Source organism: Oncorhynchus gorbuscha, linkage group LG03 (assembly GCF_021184085.1).
Source record: "Oncorhynchus gorbuscha isolate QuinsamMale2020 ecotype Even-year linkage group LG03, OgorEven_v1.0, whole genome shotgun sequence".
Classification (NCBI taxonomy): domain Eukaryota; kingdom Metazoa; phylum Chordata; class Actinopteri; order Salmoniformes; family Salmonidae; genus Oncorhynchus; species Oncorhynchus gorbuscha.
Window position 1 is genome coordinate 76,621,485 of NC_060175.1, and position 21,248 is coordinate 76,642,732.

The following is a 21,248-nucleotide window of genomic DNA, read 5'->3' on the forward strand; positions in this document are numbered from 1 at the left end:
AAGGATTTGACAGAGTAATTGAGCATCCATTCATTCTATACTGAACAAAAATATGAACACAACATGCAACAATGTAAAAGATTTTAGTTAAAGTTCATATAAGGAAATCAGTCAATTAAAATAAATGAATTAGTCCATATTTTTTGTTCAGTGTGTAAAGGGTCCATTTTTATGGGCATTGACTGTCTGTGTGCCAACCATTACATTACATTACATTTAAGTCATTTAGCAGACGCTCTTATCCAGAGCGACTTACAACCACAGCAGCCCATTCACTTTCCGACAGTCTCAGTCTTCAAAATCTCATTGACTTTTGTATTTATGTTGAACTGGCTGAATACGCTTCCAACCCCCTTCTATCCATTCCATACATATCTTGAGAGCTAATAAAGAGTATAGATATTGATGGCTTTTCAGAGGACAGAGCAGTGCGCACTTTAAATGGCACAGTGGGAATCAACCCTCCATCCATCAGCGGTCCGACAAAGATTAGGCCAGAGCGGGAAGAGTTTTACTGCAGTCTGCCGCCTGCGTATCATCATCACCAGCTTATTAAAGGCTGTCATCACTCTCTCTCTGTGTGTGTGTGTGTGTGTGTGTGTGTGTGTGTGTGTGTGTGTGTGTGTGTGTGTGTGTGTGTGTGTGTGTGTGTGTGTGTGTGTGTGTGTGTGTGTGTGTGTGTGTGTGTGTGTGTGTGTGTGTGTGTGAAATAAATCATTCTCTCTACCATTATTCCCACATTTCACATTCTTAAAATGAAGTGGTGATCCCTAAAACAGGGAATTTAGGAATTGTGAAAAACTGAGTTTAAATGTATTTGGCTAAGGTGTATGTAAACCTCCAAATTCAACTGTACACTTATTTTCCACGGCATATAAATCATACAGTGTAGGCTAGGTTTGCATCAATTAGCTCATTCAGTGCTGTGCACACCGGAGGGTGGCTCTGTCACTTTCCACAGAATGGGGCTGATTTAGTAAAGTCTTGGAATATCACATAATGATTATGTAGTTTTCTACATAACAGAACCAAATGTAATAGCGTAATTAGTTACCCGCCCAAAACAGCTATTTTATTATGACATTATAGGATGGGTTTTTGAAAGCCCCCCAAAAATGTAATGTAGGCTCCAATGTCCCCCAAATGTCCCGCAAAATCGTCCTGTTGTCCCGCATGTGGTCACCCTAATCCCTGTTGGGCAGGAATTGTTGCACCTTTCCACCTTGTTAATCTCTTTCTCTCTCAGGTGATATTTAAAGGAGAAGTGTATCCAAAATGCAGAAGCTCCCAAGTCATTAAAACTAGTGGAGTTTGCCCTCTCTCCCTCTCTCTTCTTGTAGTGCGTGTAACAATAATGCTAGTATGAACTCGAACCCAGGTGCAAAGAAACCCAGCAAGCAGCGGTAACGGTAAATCCAGAACTTTTACTTAGTCTTAACAGAAACAAGGCAACAGCACAAGAGCATACTAATTAAACATGAGACCTAAGCAAAGATTCCGGCCATCTGAGGAACCTAAATAACAAGGCAACTAGGTGAACAGAGAAGGTAATTAAACACAGGTGAATCCAATAAGTAATACCCAGGGTTATCTGGAAAGTAGAAAAAAGGCTAAGGGTGCCCTCCAGCAGTAAACTGAGGAAACAACAATCATATAACACAGAAACTGTGACAGAGGCATCCACCTCTACCACGAAGGGAAGAGAAGAATCCGCATGAACTAGAATGGGTGCAGGCGAAAACCAATGTTTCAGGTCCTAGAACACCTTCTCAGCAGCAGGGGTCTAGCTTACATGCCCAGCCGAACCCTTGGTGAGCGCTGTCAATGGCACAGCCACCAAACTAAAGTATCTCACAAATCTCCAGTAGAAATGAGCAAAACCCCAAAAACGCTGTACTTGCTTGACTGTGCTGGGCCGTGGCCAGTTGACCACCGCTCCTACCCTTTGGGAGTCCATCTGTACACAGCCCTGAGATACAATGTACCCAAAGAAGGTGATCTGAGGAACGTGAAACTCAAACTGTTCAGCCTTCACAAAGAAGTGGTGAGAGAGGAGTCTTTGAAGAACATGGCGAACATGTTGGATGTGTTCAAACATAAACCTGGAGAAGATGAGGATGTCATCCAGGTACACAACACGAACTGGTGAAGGAAGTCGCACAGCACGGCCTGGAAAAAGGCTGGAGCCAATCGTTATGACACGGTACTCATAATGTCCATTTGGGGTGTTGAATGCTGTCTTCCACTTGGCTCCCTGTCTGATGCGCACCAGATTGTACGTGTTCCATAAATCACATTTTGAGAAATCCGAAATCAGAGTCTCTCAAAGGCTGACGACAAGAGGAAGAGGGTAACGGTTCTTGATGGTAATGTTATTTAAACCCCGATAATCGATGCAGGGACGTAATCCCCCACCGCTCTTTCCAACATAGAAAAATACCCGCTCCTGCAGGTGAAGTGGACGGCCGAATAAAACCAGCCGCCAGCCCCTCCTTATTATAACTGTTCATGGCTGCGGTCTCTGGACCTGAGAGGAGGTTGATGGCACAATCATAGGACCTGTGAGGGGGCTGTTCACTGGCCCTTCGTTTGCTAAAGACCTGACCCAGATCCCAGTAATCCCGAGGTACATGGGAAAGATCAGGCTTGTCATCCCCAGCCGGGGTAAACATGTGGAGAGAGTTGCAGGCATGTGAACTGGCATGAAGGATTCCATCCCAGAACTCTTCCCGAGGGCCAGTCAACTTGAGGATTATGGTTTGAAAGCCACAGATGTCCAAGAACCAGGGGAAGCTCAGGAGAGTCCACCAAATGTAACTGGATAAACTCCACATGATAATCCAGAACTCATAGCTGAATTGGCATGGTGAGTTGCTTCACCTTCCCAGACCTTTTGGATGGTTTACCATACAGCTTAGTGAGAGACAGCCCCTGTTGGCGAGCTAATGTGCGATCCAGAAAACAGCCGGTAGCCTATGAAAGCAGGAACGTCCAACTGCTCATTGTCCCACCGCAAGATGGCTGAAAACAAGGTGCGTACCGTGTCGGCAGTTGGAGACTGTATCTGACTCGCCAGTATTCTCCCGTCTACTCACGAGTCATCCCGTTTCCCGTCAGCTTGGGACAGGAGGCACAGAAATGTCCAGACCGTCCACAGTAAAGACAACGTTGCTCGTTAATCCTGCACCTTCTGTCCAGAGCAGAAAGTCTAGTGCGTCTCAATTGCATCGGCTCTTCTGAAGAGAGCCAAATTGAGAACTCTGACAGGGTACAGGACAAGCAGATGCAGCATAAGGCAGTGCAACGAATGAGGAATCGACTCCCTCAGCTGAACCCGAAACACTGGAAACAACTCGGAACCCATCCGTCCTCTCACGACGACGTTCCCGAAGCCAGTTGTCAATCCGGATGGCCAGAACGATAAGCTTATCCAGAGTGTCAGGGTTGTCCTGGGAAGCCAGTTCATCCTTGAGAACCTCGCTGAGTATGTTCAGAAAGACTGAGTGAAGTGCCTCTGTATTCTCAGCGGCGAGCGTCCAAATGTCAATGGTGTAATCAGCTATGCTCTGGCTGCCCTGCAGAAGCGCAATGAGTCTTTGAGCAGTGTTCCTGCCACTGATGGGGTGATCAAAAACCCTCTTCATCTCCTGGGTGAAGCTTTGCCAATTAAAACAAATGTCTGATTGCTACTCCCACATGGTCATGGCCCAGGCCAGAGCCCGCCCTGAGAGCAAGGAGATGACGTGGCTGTGCTGTACTGAAACAGCTGCAAAAACTAGTCGTGCTGTTGCTGGATGCCGGCCTCGCTCTGCTCCGTTGCCAGTGAATTCATGATTCAGAAATCTGCGAAGTATGGACAAATTCATTGTTTCATTGAAAATGTACAGGTGAATGAGCTATTTTTGTCAAATGTACATTCAGTTTTGAGTCAGGAAATGTGTACTTTTCCTCCTAAAACATTTGCGATTATTTTAAATAATGGTTTTATGTAGCCGACTGCCACAGCAGACGAGATGGGTAATAACTGAGCATTGCACATTAGTTATACAAAGTAAACAGCAAACTACAAATATGTCTAATGACGAAATACTCACAAGTGATGAGGAAAACTACTGGATGGGTGCCGATGGTGTTGTCGAACCATATTTATTTGAGCCTGAGTATTCGGATGAATAATTGAGGCAAGTTGAGCTTCAGATGGCCGCTGCCGCTCTAGCCACCGAAGCTGCAACAGCAGCTGGACCACAGCCCCAACCCATCCCCAGGATCAACACAGACCGGTGGTGCAGTTGTGGCAACTGGCTCCAATGCCGACAGATGAGGAACTCTGGTGACCTGGATTTTATTCCAAGGATGAATCAGAGATGCAACCCTGTTCCAGCTGGGCCTTTCCAAAGAGTACTATAAGTAGCTAACCTTCACTTCATTGAATGATAATGTATTATATACTGCTATGGGAGGAATCATTAGTGGGTTTATGTTTTCACATTAGCGCAATTGTATCTTTTAATATCCTTCGGTTTTCTGTCTCCATCATTTCTGATTGTATATCTTGTTCTTATGCATCGTCCCTGAAGAGCTGGCTATACACACGCAGTGCTGCTCGGTTGGCTGCAGGAGTATTTAAAGTGCTTATGCATCGTCCCTGAAGAGCTGGCTATACACACGCAGTGCTGCTCGGTTGGCTGCAGGAGTATTTAAAGTGCTTATGCATCGTCCCTGAAGAGCTGGCTATACACACGCAGTGCTGCTCGGTTGGCTGCAGGAGTATTTAAAGTGCTTTCTTCATGCTCCTTCACTTGTTCCATATTTTGTCGTGTTACAGCCTGAATTTAAAATAGATTACATTGAGATTTTTTTTCAATGGCCTGCACTCAATACCCCATAATGTCCAAGTGGAATTATGTTTTTCAAAATGTTTAGAAATTGATAAAAAAATGAAATGTCTTTGAGTCAATAAGTATTCAACCCCTTTGTTATGGCACACCTGAATAAGTTAAACATTTGCTTAACAAGTCACATAATAAGTTGCATGGACTCACTCTATATGAAATGATAGTGTTTAACATGATTTTTGAATGACTACAGTACCTCATCTTCATACCCCACACATACAACTATCTGTAAGGTCCCTTAAACAGAGATACAACCACAAAGACCAAGGAGGTTTTCCAATGCTTTGCAAAAGAAGGGCAAACATTGAATATCCCTCTGAGCATGGTGAAGTTATTATGGTGTATCAATACACCCAGTCACTACAAAGATAAAGGCGTCCTTCCTAACTCAGTTCCCGGAGAGGAAGGAAAACCGCTCATGCATTTCAGCATGAGGCCAATAGTGAATTTACAATAGTTACAGTGTTTCATGGCTGTGAAAGGAGAAAACTGAGGATTAATCAACAACATTGAAGTTACTCCACAATACTCCACAATTGACAGAGCGAAAAGAAGGAAGCCTGTAGAGAATACAAATATTCCAAAACATGCATCCTGTTTGCAACAAGGCACTAAAGTAATACTGCAAAAAATGTGGCTTTGAATACAAAGTGTTATGTTTGGGGCTAATTCAACACATTAATGAGTACCACTCTCCATATTTCCAAGCATAGTGGTGGCTGTACCATGTTATGGGTATGCTTGTAATCATTAAGGACTGGGGAGTTATAGGATAAAATAAAGGAAGGAAAACCTGGTTGTCTCCTTTCCAACAGGCACTGGGAGATGAATTCACCTTTCAGCAGGACAGTGACCTAAAACACAAGGCCAGATCTACACTGGAGTTGCTTACGAAGAAGACAGTGAATGTTCCTGAGTGGCTGAGTTACAGTTTTGACCATTTTCAGGTCTATGGCAATGTCTTGCAATGATCAACAACCAATTAGACAGAGCTTGAAGAATTATGAAAATACTAATGAGCATATGTTGCACAATCCAGGTGTAGAAAGCTCTTAGAGACTTCACCAGAAAACTCATAGCTGGAATCGCTGCCAAAGGTGTTTCTACAAAGTATTGACTCATGGCTGTAAATACTTATGTAAATTATATATTTCTTTGTTGAATTTTAAATGATTTTGAAAACATTTCTATAAACATGTTTTCACTTTTATTATGGGGTATTGTATGTAGATGGTCGAGGCTGAAGGGTCTCCCCCACGAGGGCACACATAACAGTTGTTGCCCATCTCCGCAGTTGTGGCCGTCGGCTAAATATAATAATGGTAAATGTTTGAGGTGGAAAAGTACACATTTCCTGACACAAACTATTGTACATTTGACAAAAATAGCTAATTCAGCTGTACACTTTCAATAAATGTTCAATTTGTCCACACTTTGTGGATTTCTGAACTATGAATTCACTGGCAATGGAGCAGAGTGAGGCCTGCATCCAGCAACATCACAAGTCACGTGACCCATTTTCCCCCAGCTGATTCAGTACAGAACTACAGGAAGAGAGATGTGGAGAGGTCAAACTCCACTGAACTAGTTTCAATGTATGAAATCACTTGGGAGTCTCTGATTTGGGGTATACTTCTCCTTTAAGAGCTGCAGAGCCAATGCTCTAGTTGGCATGAGAGATGTTGGAAGAGCTTAACTGCTGTTTAGCTCTCCCTCTTTACATTTTTTAATACAAAAGCCTTTTATTTTGTCTCCCTATTTGGTTTGCTCCATTTTTAGCTCCAAATTACAAGTTGGTGTGGGGTTTTATTTTGGTTTTGCCTTTTCTGGGGATATTTTAGTGGGCACTTATGGTGGGTGTCTTTTAGGACCCAGATTCTTACTGCTAGTCAACTTTCAGTGGACACCCCCATGAGTGTCGTTGAGAACCCCTCCTACAACTCCACCTGTTTTGTTCCGGTTGTCCGTGGCTTATTTGTTAGTTCCCTATTTCTGTTGAGTGATGATATTTCTGCTTTTCTTATTGGGGAACATAACACTACTTAGGACCTAAAAGGGTTTTTCTGCTGTCCCCAGGTAGGTTCCAGGTAGAACCCCTTTTAAGTTCCATATACGGTAGAACCATTTACACAGAGGGTTCTACATGGAACTCAAAAGAGTTCTACCTGCAACCAAAAAGGGTTATTTTATGGAGACAGCCGAAGAACCCCTTAGGAACCCTTTTTATCTAAGGGAGTACAGACAACATACAGGTACTGTATGTAGAAGCATATATTACCCAAATCCACATGCACTAAGTTCACAACGTACTCTACGCTGTGCGCTAAGAACTACAAGCTTCCTCTGTCTAGCTCTGTCTACCTAGAACTCTCTATAGCCCTTTCAGTGTCTCCTCACCTAACTCATGACAAATACTTCTCTCTATCTGTCATTATGTACTGTACCATACAGTATGTACCCTCTAATGTGCTCTTCTCTGTAACTTCCGCCTAACATCACGTAAGATACTGTGTTTACTTCACTAAACTCCTCAATGGTCCAGTGCAGCTATTTTGTTTTATCTCAATATCAAGTCATTTCTGGGTAACAATTAAATACCTTACTGTGATTGTTTTCTATTAAAATGGTCAAAAAGAAACATAAAGAGCTTGTTGCTCGGACCTTCTGGGAGTCTGAGAGGAGAGGGACAAACTGAAAACTAGCTGTTATTGTCAGAGAGGTTTTGGACTTTCTTATTGGTCTATTAATTAAAGTTGCTATATGTGACTTTTATGGGTGACCGACCAACTCACATAGAAATGTCAGGTCTGTGATTCTCATTGAAAGCATGTCTAAGAAGTGGTTGGTCTGTCATTCTCATTGAAAGCATGTCTAAGAAGCAGTAGATCTGTCATTCTCATTGAAAGCATGTCTAAGAAGCCGTAGATCTGTCATTCTCATTGAAAGCATGTCTAAGAAGCAGTAGATCTGTCATTCTCATTGAAAGCATGTCTAAGAAGCAGTAGATCTGTCATTCTCATTGAAAGCATGTCTAAGAAAGCATGTAGATCTGTCATTCTCATTGAAAGCATGTCTAAGAAGCAGTAGATCTGTCATTCTCATTGAAAGCATGTCTAAGAAGCAGTAGATCTGTCATTCTCATTGAAAGCATGTCTAAGAAGCAGTAGATCTGTCATTCTCATTGAAAGCATGTCTAAGAAGCAGTGGATCTGTCATTCTCATTGAAAGCATGTCTAAGAAGCAGTAGATCTGTCATTCTCATTGAAAGCATGTCTAAGAAGCAGTAGATCTGTCATTCTCATTGAAAGCATGTCTAAGAAGCAGTGGATCTGTCATTCTCATTGAAAGCATGTCTAAGAAGCAGTAGATCTGTCATTCTCATTGAAAGCATGTCTAAGCAGCAGTAGATCTGTCATTCTCATTGAAAGCATGTCTAAGAAGCAGTCTGATCTGTCATTCTCATTGAAAGCATGTCTAAGAAGTCATTCTCATTCAAAGTAGATCTGTCATTCTCATTCAAAGCATGTCTAAGAAGCATCTGTCATTCTCATTGAAAGCATGTCTAAGAAGCAGTAGATCTGTCATTCTCATTGAAAGCATGTCTAAGAAGCAGTAGATCTGTCATTCTCATTGAAAGCATGTCTAAGAAGCAGTAGATCTGTCATTCTCATTGAAAGCATGTCTAAGAAGTGGTTGATCTGTCATTCTCAATGAAAGCATGTCTAAGAAGCAGTAGGTCTGTCATTCTCATTGAAAGCATGTCTAAGAAGCAGTAGATCTGTTCGATGTGCATTATTTATATATTTCCTGTTCTTAGATTAGTTCTTGTGTCTTTTACTTTCAATTTGTACACCAGCTTCAAACTGCTGAAAATACAATATTTTTGGTTATGGAAAATATATTTCACAGTGGTATAGATGGTACAGTATAATGATTTTCTACAATATACTTGCTTGTTTTGACACTGTCGTAGAAATTACACTTACAGTCCATCTTAAATGAATCATTCTTTATTATCAGCACGCTGGAGGGTTCCAATCAACTCAATGCACCAAGTACACATCAATCAATCAGTCAAATTGATTTATAAAGCACTTTTCACATCATCATCGTCAGAAACCGAGCCTAAAACCCCAAACAGCAACCAATGCAGCTGTACAAGCACGATGGCTAGGAAAGATCTCCCTAGAAAGGCAGGATATTTGGAAGACACCTAGAGAGGATCCAGGCTCCGAGGGGTGGCCAGTCCTCTTCTGGCTGTGCCAGGTGGAAATTATAAGAGTACATGGCCATTTAGGGCCAGATTGTTCTTCAAGATGTTCAAACGTTCATAGATGACCAGCAGGGTCAAATATTTATCAGTGGTTTTAGATGGTGCAACAGGTCAGTACCTCAGGAGTAAATTTCAGTTGGCTTTTCATAGCTGACCATTCAGAGTTTGAGAAAGCAAGTGCGGTAGAGAGAGAGAGTCGAGAACAGCAGGTCCGGGACAAGGTAGCACGTCCGGTGAACAGGTCAGGGTTCCCTAGCCGCAGGCAGAACAGTTGAAACTGGAGCAGCAGCATGACCAGGTGGACTGGGGACAGCCAAGAGTCATCAGGACAGTTAGTCCTGAGGCATGATCCTTGGGCTCAGGTCCTCTGGGAGGGGAGGGAGAAAGGGAGAGAGAATTAGAGGGAGCATACTTAAATTCACACAGAATACCAGTAACAAACAGGAGATAAACAGACTGACCCCTATGTGCCCCCCGGCACATAGACTATTGCCGTATAGATACTGGAGACTGAGACCGATGGGTCATTTCGGGGAATCATTTTGGCTTGTGAGCGCTGATTTCAAAACTACTGGTTGAAATGATACAAAACCTTCATAACATATATTTAACTGTCTTTAGGCTCTCGCCTGTCATCTTCACTAGATATCACCCTTCTTTGTCCTCCTGCAACTCTTTCTCTCTTATCTCTTAGATTGTCCCTCAATCTCACCGCTGTGTGTCTTTCCTCCTTTGTAAATCCTTAAATCTCCCAGAGTGTTTGTTCCTGTCTTGTGTTCCATGACTATGGTGCATAGCTATCAGTCTGGTTACCTGTCAGCCCTGTGTACAGGCACCGTGTGACAACGATGGCCTCTGTGTCTTTTTCACATAACAACCTAACTTCAAAAGAGTGTGATTGTGTGTGTGTGTGTGTGTGTGCATGTGTGCGTGTTTATGTGTGTGTGTGTGTGTGTGTGTGTGTGTGTGTGTGTGTGTGTGTGTGTGTGTGTGTGTGTGTGTGTGTGTGTGTGTGTGTGTGTGTGTGTGTGTGTGTGTGTGTGTGTGTGTGTGTGTGTGTGTGTGTGTGGAGGCAAAGTGAGAGGATGTGAGATGAAGAGAGCAGTTGCAGGAGGAGCTGGATGAGCAGCGTGTGGTCAGTTAATAAGACTGTTTGGAGAAACAGGATGTGCTTCGTGCAGGGTTGATGTGTTTCTGTGTCGACTGGGTATACAGTACATCACATTTTCTGCCGTGTGTGTTTGTGACTTTATCTTATGCTTTGTTCATGTGAATAAAGCTGTTGATTGTCTGTATCTGTATCTCATTTCCTGTTATTGTTGTTGCGTCTTCCCCCTCTGTGACTGCACAGAGCTGTGTGCTCTCTGCTCTGTGTTGGTAACGGCGATTCTTCTGTTCATCGTTAATTGGTGTGTCACACTGGTCATGGGTCATGATGATGTATGTTATTATCGTCCACCAGTCAGCACCACCTGCACAAGCTCCGTGTGCTCCACCCCTTAAATGTCTACTGGGTGGCTGTTGCCATGGCGTCTCCCTGGGAGACGGGCATAGATCAGAGCAGAGTTACCTTAATTAGAGGAGACTGCGTGTGATTGTGCCGTGGAACCTCAGGGCGGCGGGCCGGCAGGAGGTGGATGCTCCAGGGGCCCAGAGCGGAAGCTGGGACCCCCCTCTTCCTCCCCCTCCCTACCTCTACCCTGTTCCAACCACAGCCAGTAAACATATGTTGATTGGTTTTATATGCACAGAGAAAGACAACAGAGAAAGACAACAGATAACCACAGGTGATTACTGTTTTGTTATTAACACCCAAGGGGTACGTTTAGCTTTCTCAATGTTATTAGAATGAACTTGCAAGGATGGAGAATGTTATATCATTAGTTTTGTGTTCATGTATTGTTTACAGTGAGTGTAGAGGATATGTGTAGAGTCTCATTGCCTGCAGAGCTTCAAGCCCTCCAGAAATATTACAACCAAATCATCCCTATCTGTGACAATCTAATGTGGAGGATTATAATGAGTGAAGCCCAGGAATGTCATTGAACAAGTGAGAAAATCAGGGTGTGGAATTTAGACTGCTGTGGTACGGTGGTTCCCACAGGTCTTCCTGAATGGCTGTTTGATATTTGCTTGTTTATAGGTCGTCATTTCATTTCTCAGGGGATAGTTCTATCAAAGCATATTTAAAGAGGTTTTGTTGGTGAAAGCTCAAATTGGGAATGCAGTTTTCTCAAAAGTATTGACTGTCATTTTCTCTGTTCTTTTCTGAATTAGTTTATCCACAGATACTTTCATTCCCATTCATAAACACACACACACACGCACGCACGCACGCACACACACACACACACACTCCCATGGTTATGCATCATATCTGTAAGTAGTCATTTATTTAGTTGTTCCTCTGTTTGAATGTGCTGAACACCCTGGCTAGATGTACCATGTTAATGATCATCCTGAGTGGTGTGTGGGCGGGCCGCATCTCAGATAATCTCAGATAATCACAGGTCTGTGTGCGTGTGAGAGGGGCTCTGCTCTTTTCCCTCTGAGAAGTGAGGGGCCATTATGACCTGTGATCTTAATAGGGAGCAGACCACAGTGCTCACTGAGATGAGGCCCTCCATACCAGGGCAGAGTGGAGCAGAGAGGGGTTGGGTGGAGCAGAGAGGGGGGTGAGTGGAGCAGAGATGGGGGTGAGTGGAGCAGAGAGGGGGGGTGAGTGGAGCAGAGAGGGGGTGAGTGGAGCAGAGAGGGGGGGTGAGTGGAGCAGAGAGGGGGGTGAGTGGAGCAGAGAGGGGGGTGAGTGGAGCAGAGAGGGGGGTGAGTGGAGCAGAGAGGGGGGTGAGTGGAGCAGAGAGAGGGGTTGGGTGGAGCAGAGAGAGGGGGTGAGTGGAGCAGAGAGGGGGGTGAGTGGAGCAGAGAGGGGGGGTGAGTGGAGCAGAGAGGGGGGGTGAGTGGAGCAGAGAGAGGGGTGAGTGGAGCAGAGATGGGATGAGTGGTGCAGAGGGGGTGAGTGGTGCAGAGAGGGGGTGAGTGGTGCAGAGAGGGGGTGAATGGAGCAGTGGGGGAGGGTGGGTGAGTGGTGCAGAGGGGGTGAGTGGTGCAGAGAGGGGTGTGAGTGGTGCAGAGAGGGGGTGAGTGGTGCAGAGAGGGGTGAGTGGTGCAGATAGGGGGTGAGTGGTGCAGAGAGGGGGTGAGTGGTACAGAGAGGGGGGTGAGTGGAGCAGAGGGGGAGGGTGGGTGAGTGGTGCAGAGGAGGGGGTGAGTGGAGCAGAGACTGGGGGTGAGTGGAGCAGAGAGGGAGGGTGAGTGGAGCAGAGAGGGGGTGAGTGGTGCAGATAGGAGGTGAGTGGCGCAGAGAGGGGGAGAGTGGTGCAGAGGAGGGGGTGAGTGGAGCAGAGAGGGGGGTGAGTGGAGCAGAGAGGGGGGTGAGTGGAGCAGAGAGGGGGTGAGTGAGGCAGAGAGGGGGTGAGTGGAGCAGAGAGGGGGTGAGTGGAGCAGAGAGGGGGGTGAGTGGAGCAGAGAGGGGGTGAGTGGAGCAGAGAGGGGGGTGAGTGGAGCAGAGAGGGGGGGTGAGTGGAGCAGAGAGAAGGTGAGGGTGGACACAGATAGAAGGAGATGAGTAGGGAATAAAGGGATATTGTAGGAGACCTGGAAGAGGAGGCGGCAGTACAATCTCCAATGGTTTTGTAATTCTTTTTGTAATCAGGTACTGTTAAATCAGTGATGGCCTTAAAAAGGCAAGCAGGGATGCATTCAGATTGACTTCCTCAGCACCTATTCTTTGTTATCTCTCTGCCAGGCCTCTTCTCCACTTATCTCTCCTTTTTAGTTTGCTTTGCCACTGTCTTTTCTCTCTTCTTTCTGGCTCATCCTCCTTCATGCTCTCCTCTCTCATTCTTCTCTCCCTCGTTTCTCTGTGTGTGTGTGTGTGTGTGTGTGTGTGTGTGTGTGTGTGTGTGTGTGTGTGTGTGTGTGTGTGTGTGTGTGTGTGTGTGTGTGTGTGTGTGTGTGTGTGTGTGTGTGTGTGTGTGTGTGTGTGTGTGTGTGTGTGTGTGTGTGTGTGTGTGTTTGGCACTGAGTCATGTTCTGAGCAGTAAGCAGGTCAAAACCTCTGTCAGAATCTGTGCAGCAGGCTACAGGGACACGGGGGTATCTGTGCATGATAGGGAAAAGAGGAAGAACTGTTTTTGTATTCTGAGGTCTAGCTTTCTGTCTGAAAGTGTTCCAGTAAATCCTCCTGCTTCTCCGGATTAGTGCAATGCTGCGGTCGCAAATCTGACTGCTAATAGAGTGCTAACCCTCCTCTCATCTACTCTCCCCAACCCTCCTCCCCTCTCCCCAACCCTCCTCTACTCTCCCCAACCCTCCCCTCCTCTACTCTCCCCAACCCTCCTCCCCTCTCCCCAACCCTCCTCTACTCTCCCCAACCCTCCTCTACTCTCCCCAACCCTCCCCTCCTCTACTCTCCCCAACCCTCTACTCTCCCCAACCCTCCCCTCCTCCCCTCTCCCCAACCCTCCTCCCCTCTCCCCAACCCTCCTCTACTCTCCCCAACCCTCCTCTACTCTCCCCAACCCTCCCCTCCTCCCCTCTCCCCAACCCTCCTCCCCTCTCCCCAACCCTCCTCTACTCTCCCCAACCCTCCCCTCCTCCCCTCTCCCCAACCCTCCTCCCCTCTCCCCAACCCTCCTCTACTCTCCCCAACCCTCCCCTCTTCTACTCTCCCCAACCCTCCTCTACTCTCCCCAACCCTCCCCTCCTCTACTCTCCCCAACCCTCCTCCCCTCTCCCCAACCCTCCTCTACTCTCCCCAACCCTCCTCTACTCTCCCCTTCCCTCCCCTCCTCTACTCTCCCCAACCCTCCTCCCCTCTCCCCAACCATCCTCTACTCTCCCCAACCATCCTCTACTCTCCCCAACCCTCATCTACTCTCCCCAACCCTCCCCTCCTCTACACTCCCCAACCCTCCCCTCCTCTACTCTCCCCAACCCTCCTCTACTCTCCCCAACCCTCCTCTCCTCTCCCCAACTCTCCTCCTCTCCCCAATCCTCCTCCCTTCTCCCAAACCCTCCTCTCCTCTCCCCAGCTCTCCTCTCCTCACCTCACCTCTCCCCAACCCTCCTCTTCCCAACCCTCATCTCCCCAACCCTCCTCTCCTCTCCCCAACTCTCCTCTCCCCAACTCTCCTCTCCCCAGCCCTCCTCTCCTCTCCCCAACCCTCCTCTTCTCTCCTCAACCGTCCTCTCCTCTTTCCCCTTGACCTTTCCAACCCCTCCCTCTACTCTGCCTTCTAGCAATCCACCCATCTATCCATCCATATATTAATCAATCCAGCCATCCAGCCATCGTTCCATCTATTTACAGACACTCTGCAGGGAGTGATACATTGTATTTTGCTCCTCGGTATCTGACAGAATGTTCAGTGGCATTAAGGCAGACATCTGTTTGTGTTTGGCTCCATCTCTCGCTAGTCTCTTTTTCCCTCCCTTTTAATCTGTCTGGCAACCGCAGTGTTTCAGCAGGATGGCCATGTTTGCTTAGCTTGCGTTTTTCTTTCTCCAGTTATTTTTTCTAATATTCTAATGTCACTGCAGCAGAGATATTTACATTTCTTCAGGCAGGGTTATCTGTATTTTTAAACAAGGCCCATGGACTGTGTTTACATATGAATCACACACACACATCTTAATCAAGATAGGTGCACAGCATGAAGGCAAGGTTAGTGTCAGAGACCAAAGTGCATTTTTGTTTCGTTGGTTCTTTACTTTTATTCTTTTAACACTCTGGAGAGTGGAATCGTGAACTGATGAAATTACGCCCACTCTTTAGTTCAACATGGGAAATATTTAACTTTCTCCCTTTATCTATCCCCATCTCTCCTTCTCGCACTCACTCCCTCCCTCTCTCCCCCTTCCTTCTCTCCCTCCCTCTCTCCCCCTTCCCTCCCACTCTCCCCCCTCTATCTCTCCCTCCCTTCCTCTCTCTCCTCTGTCAGATGGGAAGGTATATGCGCTTGGAGGGATGGCAGCTGACACAACGCCCCAGGCTCTGGTGAGGGTTTATGAGCCGGAGAAGGACCAATGGCAGCCCCTGACCTCTATGCCCACGCCCCGCTATGGAGCCGCCTCCTTCCTGAGAGGCAACAAGATCTACGTGCTGGGTAGGCCACTCCCCCATCCCCCACGCCCCCATCCCTTCCCCTTCTGTCCAGTCACATCCCAGAGGAATGGCAGTATCATCGCCTCTGACCACTCAGAAGACAGCATGCAGAGAGAGGTCAAAAGAGAAATTAGGCAGGTGGACCACAGTAAGATTGTTGGCCGGTAGTTAAATGGCAGCCTGCGGGACATGTTTCAGGACACATGCCACACATGTCCTCCATGCCAAACAGGCTCAAGCACCGGCCAACACTGGCCCCTCTCTCTCCCCCAACTGTGTGTCACTCTGGTCAGATCTGACCTACAGTACGGCCACACACTCCACATGTAAACGCTGTTGTACCACACACACATTTAAATATGCACGTTTCTAATTGACCATGAGGATCAGAGGAACCTGTGCTGAATAGGAGAGCAACAGTCTTGACTCACTCTGTGAGAGTTCCAAAAACAGGCAGGGAGTGAGGGACAGACAGAAAGAAAACAGACAGGGAGTGAGGGACAGACAAAAAGAGGACAGACAGAAAGAAAACAGACAGGGAGTGAGGGACAGACAGAAAGAAAACAGACATGGAGTGAGGGACAGACAGAAAGAAAACAGACAGGGAGTGAGGGACAAACAGAAAGAAAACAGACATGGAGTGAGGGACAGACAGAAAGAAAACAGACAGGGAGTGAGGGACAGACAGAAAGACAACAGACAGGGAGTGAGGGACAGACAGAAAGACAACAGACAGGGAGTGAGGGACAGACAGAAAGAAAACAGACAGGGAGTGAGGGACAGACAGAAAGACAACAGACAGGGAGACATGGAGTGAGGGACAGACAGAAAGAAAACAGACATGGAGTGAGGGACAGACAGAAAGAAAACAGACAGGGAGTGAGGGACAGACAGAAAGAAAACAGACATGGAGTGAGGGACAGACAGAAAGAGGACAGACAGAAAGACAACAGACAGGGGAGTGAGGGACAGACAGAAAGAAAACAGACATGGAGTGAGGGACAGACAGAAAGAAAACAGACAGGGAGTGAGGGACAGACAGAAGAAAGAAAACAGACAGGGAGTGAGGGACAGACACAACAGACAGAAAGACAACAGACAGGGAGTGAGGGACAGACAGAAAGACAACAGACAGGGAGTGAGGGACAGACAGAAAGAAAGCAGACAGGGAGTGAGGGACAGACAGAAAGAAAACAAACAGGGAGTGAGGGACAGACAGAAATAAAACAGACATGGAGTGAGGGACAGACAGAAAGAAAACAGAAAACAGACAGGGAGTGAGGGACAAACAGAAAGAAAACAGACATGGAGTGAGGGACAGACAGAAAGAAAACCGACAGGGAGTGAGGGACAGACAGAAAGACAACAGACAGGGAGTGAGGGACAGACAGAAAGACAACAGACAGGGAGTGAGGACAGACAGAAAGAAAACAGACAGGGAGTGAGGGACAGACAGAAAGACAACAGACAGGGAGTGAGGGACAGACAGAAAGAAAACAGACATGGAGTGAGGGACAGACAGAAAGAAAACAGACAGGGAGTGAGGGACAGACAGAAAGAAAACAGACATGGAGTGAGGGACAGACAGAAAGAGGACAGACAGAAAGACAACAGACAGGGAGTGAGGGACAGACAGAAAGAAAACAGACATGGAGTGAGGGACAGACAGAAAGAAAACAGACAGGGAGTGAGGGACAGACAGAAAGAAAACAGACAGGGAGTGAGGGACAGACAGAAAGACAACAGACAGGGAGTGAGGGACAGACAGAAAGACAACAGACAGGGAGTGAGGGACAGACAGAAAGAAAGCAGACAGGGAGTGAGGGACAGACAGAAAGAAAACAAACAGGGAGTGAGGGACAGACAGAAATAAAACAGACATGGAGTGAGGGACAGACAGAAAGAAAACAGACAGGGAGTGAGGGACAAACAGAAAGAAAACAGACATGGAGTGAGGGACAGACAGAAAGAAAACAGACAGGGAGTGAGGGACAGACAGAAAGACAACAGACAGGGAGTGAGGGACAGACAGAAAGACAACAGACAGGGAGTGAGGGACAGACAGAAAGAAAACAGACAGGGAGTGAGGGACAGACAGAAAGACAACAGACAGGGAGTGAGGGACAGACAGAAAGAAAACAGACATGGAGTGAGGGACAGACAGAAAGAAAACAGACAGGGAGTGAGGGACAGACAGAAAGAAAACAGACATGGAGTGAGGGACAGACAGAAAGAGGACAGACAGAAAGACAACAGACAGGGAGTGAGGGACAGACAGAAAGAAAACAGACATGGAGTGAGGGACAGACAGAAAGAAAACAGACAGGGAGTGAGGGACAGACAGAAAGAAAACAGACAGGGAGTGAGGGACAGACAGAAAGACAACAGACAGGGAGTGAGGGACAGACAGAAAGAAAGCAGACAGGGAGTGAGGGACAGACAGAAAGAAAACAAACAGGGAGTGAGGGACAGACAGAAAGAAAGCAGACAGGGAGTGAGGGACAGACAGAAAGAAAGCAGACAGGGAGTGAGGGATAGACAGAAAGAAAACAAACAGGAAGTGAGGGACAGCTGTAGATCTGTTCTCTGAGTCTCTAAGCAAACATGATCGATCTGATTTCAAATAGGTCATGAGAACAGATGAAACAGATAGGTCATTATTCACATTCATTCACTGGTACCAGCACTGCAGCTGTGGACAGTCCTAGTTTTAGAATACTTTTTTAACTTGTAGGAGTAGAGACATCTACATATATGGCTGTGTAGGAGGGAAAACATTTGAAAAAGATGGCTTCTTATTAATATTCATAAGTGATCTGCATTCCCAGCAAAAGAGTATAACCACATCCTCCTCTCCATGGCTGGTACGTCTATCTATCTATCTATCTATCTATCTATCTATCTATCTATCTATCTATCTATCTATCTATCTATCTATCTATCTATCTATCTATCTATCTATCTATCTATCTATCTATCTGTCTGTCTGTCTGTCTGTCTGTCTGTCTGTCTGTCTGTCTGTCTGTCTGTCTGTCTGTCTGTCTGTCTGTCTGTCTGTCTGTCTGTCTGTCTGTCTGTCTGTCTGTCTGTCTGTCTGTCTGTCTGTCTGTCTGTCTGTCTGTCTGTCACATCCATCTGATGTTACTGTCTGTCTGACACACCCAATCCCCTCTGCCCTGAAATTAAGTGGACATTCCTGATGATGTATCACTACGTCTGACGAGTTGACACTTGCAAGGGGCGGGGGAGGAAGGAGTGATTTTTAAATGGACCACTCTTGGTTGGAAATTCGTCACTCGTTCATCCCACGATGATTGTGTTTTCAGCCACCGGTAGCTTGTGGGTGCTTTATATGTGCTAACAAAGAACAATCTTCTGAAACTCGTCAATCTATTCTTGTTCTGAGAAATGAAGGCTATTCCATGTGAGAAATTGCCAAGAAACTGAAGATATCGTACAACACTGTGTACTACTCCCTTCACAGAACAGCACAAACTGTATCTAAACAGAATAGAAAGAGGAGTGGGAGGCCCCGGTGCACAATTGAGCAAGAGGATAAGTACGTTAGAGTGTCTAGTTTGAGAAACAGATGCCTCATAAGTCCTCAACTGGCAGATAGATATACCCGAAAAACACTCGTCTCAATGTCAACAGTGAAGAGGCGACTCCGGGATGCTAGCCTTCTCGGCAGATTTGTAAAGAAAAAGCCATATCTCAGACTGGCCAATAAAAATAAAAGATGAAGATGGGCAAAAGAACACAGACACAGGACAGAGGAACTCTGCCTAGAAGAATGCTATTCATTGACTACAGCTCAGCGTTCAACACCATAGTGCCCTCCAAGGTCATCACTAAGCTAATGACCCTGGGACTAAACACCTCCCTCTGCAACTTGATCCTGGACTTCCTGACGGGTCGCCCCCAGGTATTAAGGGTGGGTAACAACACATCCGCATGCTGATCCTCAACACAGGGGCCCCTCAGGGATGCGTGCTCAGTCCCCTCCTGTACTTTCCGTTCACTCATGACTCCTCGGCCAGGCTCGACTCCAACACCATCATTAAGTGGGCACGTCATAACCTATTCCCCCTCAGGAGACTGAAAAGATTTGTCATGGGTCCTCAGATCCTCAAAAGGTTCTACAGCTGCACCATCAAGAGCATCCCGAATGGTTGCATCACTACGTGGTATGGCAACTGCTCAGAATCCGACTGCAAGGCACTAGAGAGCGTAGTGTGAATGGCCCAGGACATCACTAAGGCCAAGCTTCCTGACATCCAGGACCTCTATACCAGCCGGTGTCAGAGGAAAGCCCTAAAAATGGTCAAAGACTCCAGCCATCCTAGTCATAGACTGTTCTCTCTGTTACCACACGGCAAGCGGTACCGGAGCGCCAAGTCTAGGTCCAAGAGGTTTTTAAACAGCTTCTAGCCCAAAGCCACAAGACTCCTGAACATCTAATAAAATGGCTACCCAGACTATTTGCACCCCCCCCCTTTACACCACTGATATTCTCTGTTATCATCTATGCATAGTCATTTTAAAAACTCCACCTACATTTACATACTACCTCAACTAACCGGTGCCCCTGCACATTGACTCTGTATTGGTACCCCCCTGTATATAGTCTCGTAATTGTTATTTTACTGCGGCTCTTTAATTACTTGTTACTTTTATTTCTTTTATTCTCATCCGTATTTTTTAAAACTGAATTGTTGTTTAGGCGCTTGTAAGTAAGCATTTCACTGTAAGGTCTACATTGGTTGTATTCAGCACTTGAATCAGATTTATTATAAGATTTGATAAGATTTGATTTGAGGGTAAGTGGACGAGGGTCTTCCCATCAATTTCACCCTGTTGAGGTGTGGGAGAAGGATTCTGTGTTCACAATGTATAGTGTACTCTAGCTACATGTTGATGCCCTTTTCATGTATATAGTAGCCTTTTCAGTGCACTCCATAAACTCAATGATTTAATGTTGTTGTACAGGCAAAATAAGATTGGTGCTGAAATTGTAGTATGCGGATGACCTTATATGGGTAGAACTGTCATAAAGTGGCATTGGTTTCTAGAATGATTTGTCTTGCATATGGGACTGTGTTTCAGGCTGCCAGACTGTTAGTTCTCACCCAGTCCAGTGTGTATGAGGTTCAGTTCAATATGGCGGTCTGTCATCAAAGCTGTCTGAGTGGGTGTGTATGTGAATACTGCCCATCTTCACTGTGAAAAGCTTTTCGGAGCCCAGCTGCACATCAGCTGCTACTCTGAGTGGTGTACAGCCCGCAATGTGTAGCTATTCTTCGTTTCTATCTTGTATTTTATTCTCTCTCTCTCTCTCTCTCTCTCTCTCTCTCTCTCTCTCTCTCTCTCTCTCTCTCTCTCTCTGTCTCTCTGTCTCTCTCTGACTCTCTCTGTCTCTCTGTCTCTTTCTGTCTCTCTCTGTCTCTGTCTACTGATGGAGGACCGCAGGGCTTCCAGACAGGGCTGCCAGACAGTGCTCGCTGGCTGGCGAGAGGTAACAGGCTCAGCCTGCAGCGCAGACCCATACTTTTGGACTCCAGTGTGACAACCAGGGATCTGAACTGAAGACGTGTAGTAAATGTGACATTTTCCACAGAGCATTTTCCCAGACTCCCATGTTTCAGCTTCCTGAGTAGGAGAGGGGCCGGGGCTGCTCATTAGCCTTATGCTAATCACATTGTTATACTGTTACAATATAACAACCACACCCCTGTACAATATAGTACATGTACCTACTGTAAATCGAATAAATGTACACAGTTAGAAAAGTTAAGCAGTGCTACTCGTCTAATGTCCCTCTACTCTGTGTTATGATTAATTGAACAGGCACAAACACTTTTCTTGGCTCATTGGACGACAGTAGGATGTGTCTGTTACCTCCCTTTGAGTTGTT

General features: G+C 46.2%; 1 protein-coding gene across 1 annotated transcript in view; it reads left to right on the forward strand.

Moving 5' to 3' along the window:
• Window positions 1–21,248, forward strand: part of LOC124021967 (kelch domain-containing protein 8B-like) — a 145,710-nt gene that overhangs the window by 90,750 nt on the left and 33,712 nt on the right. The window contains exon 3 of the mRNA XM_046337057.1: window positions 15,171–15,335. Within this exon, the coding sequence (XP_046193013.1) occupies window positions 15,171–15,335 (165 nt within the window). The remainder of the gene's footprint in view (window positions 1–15,170; window positions 15,336–21,248) is intronic.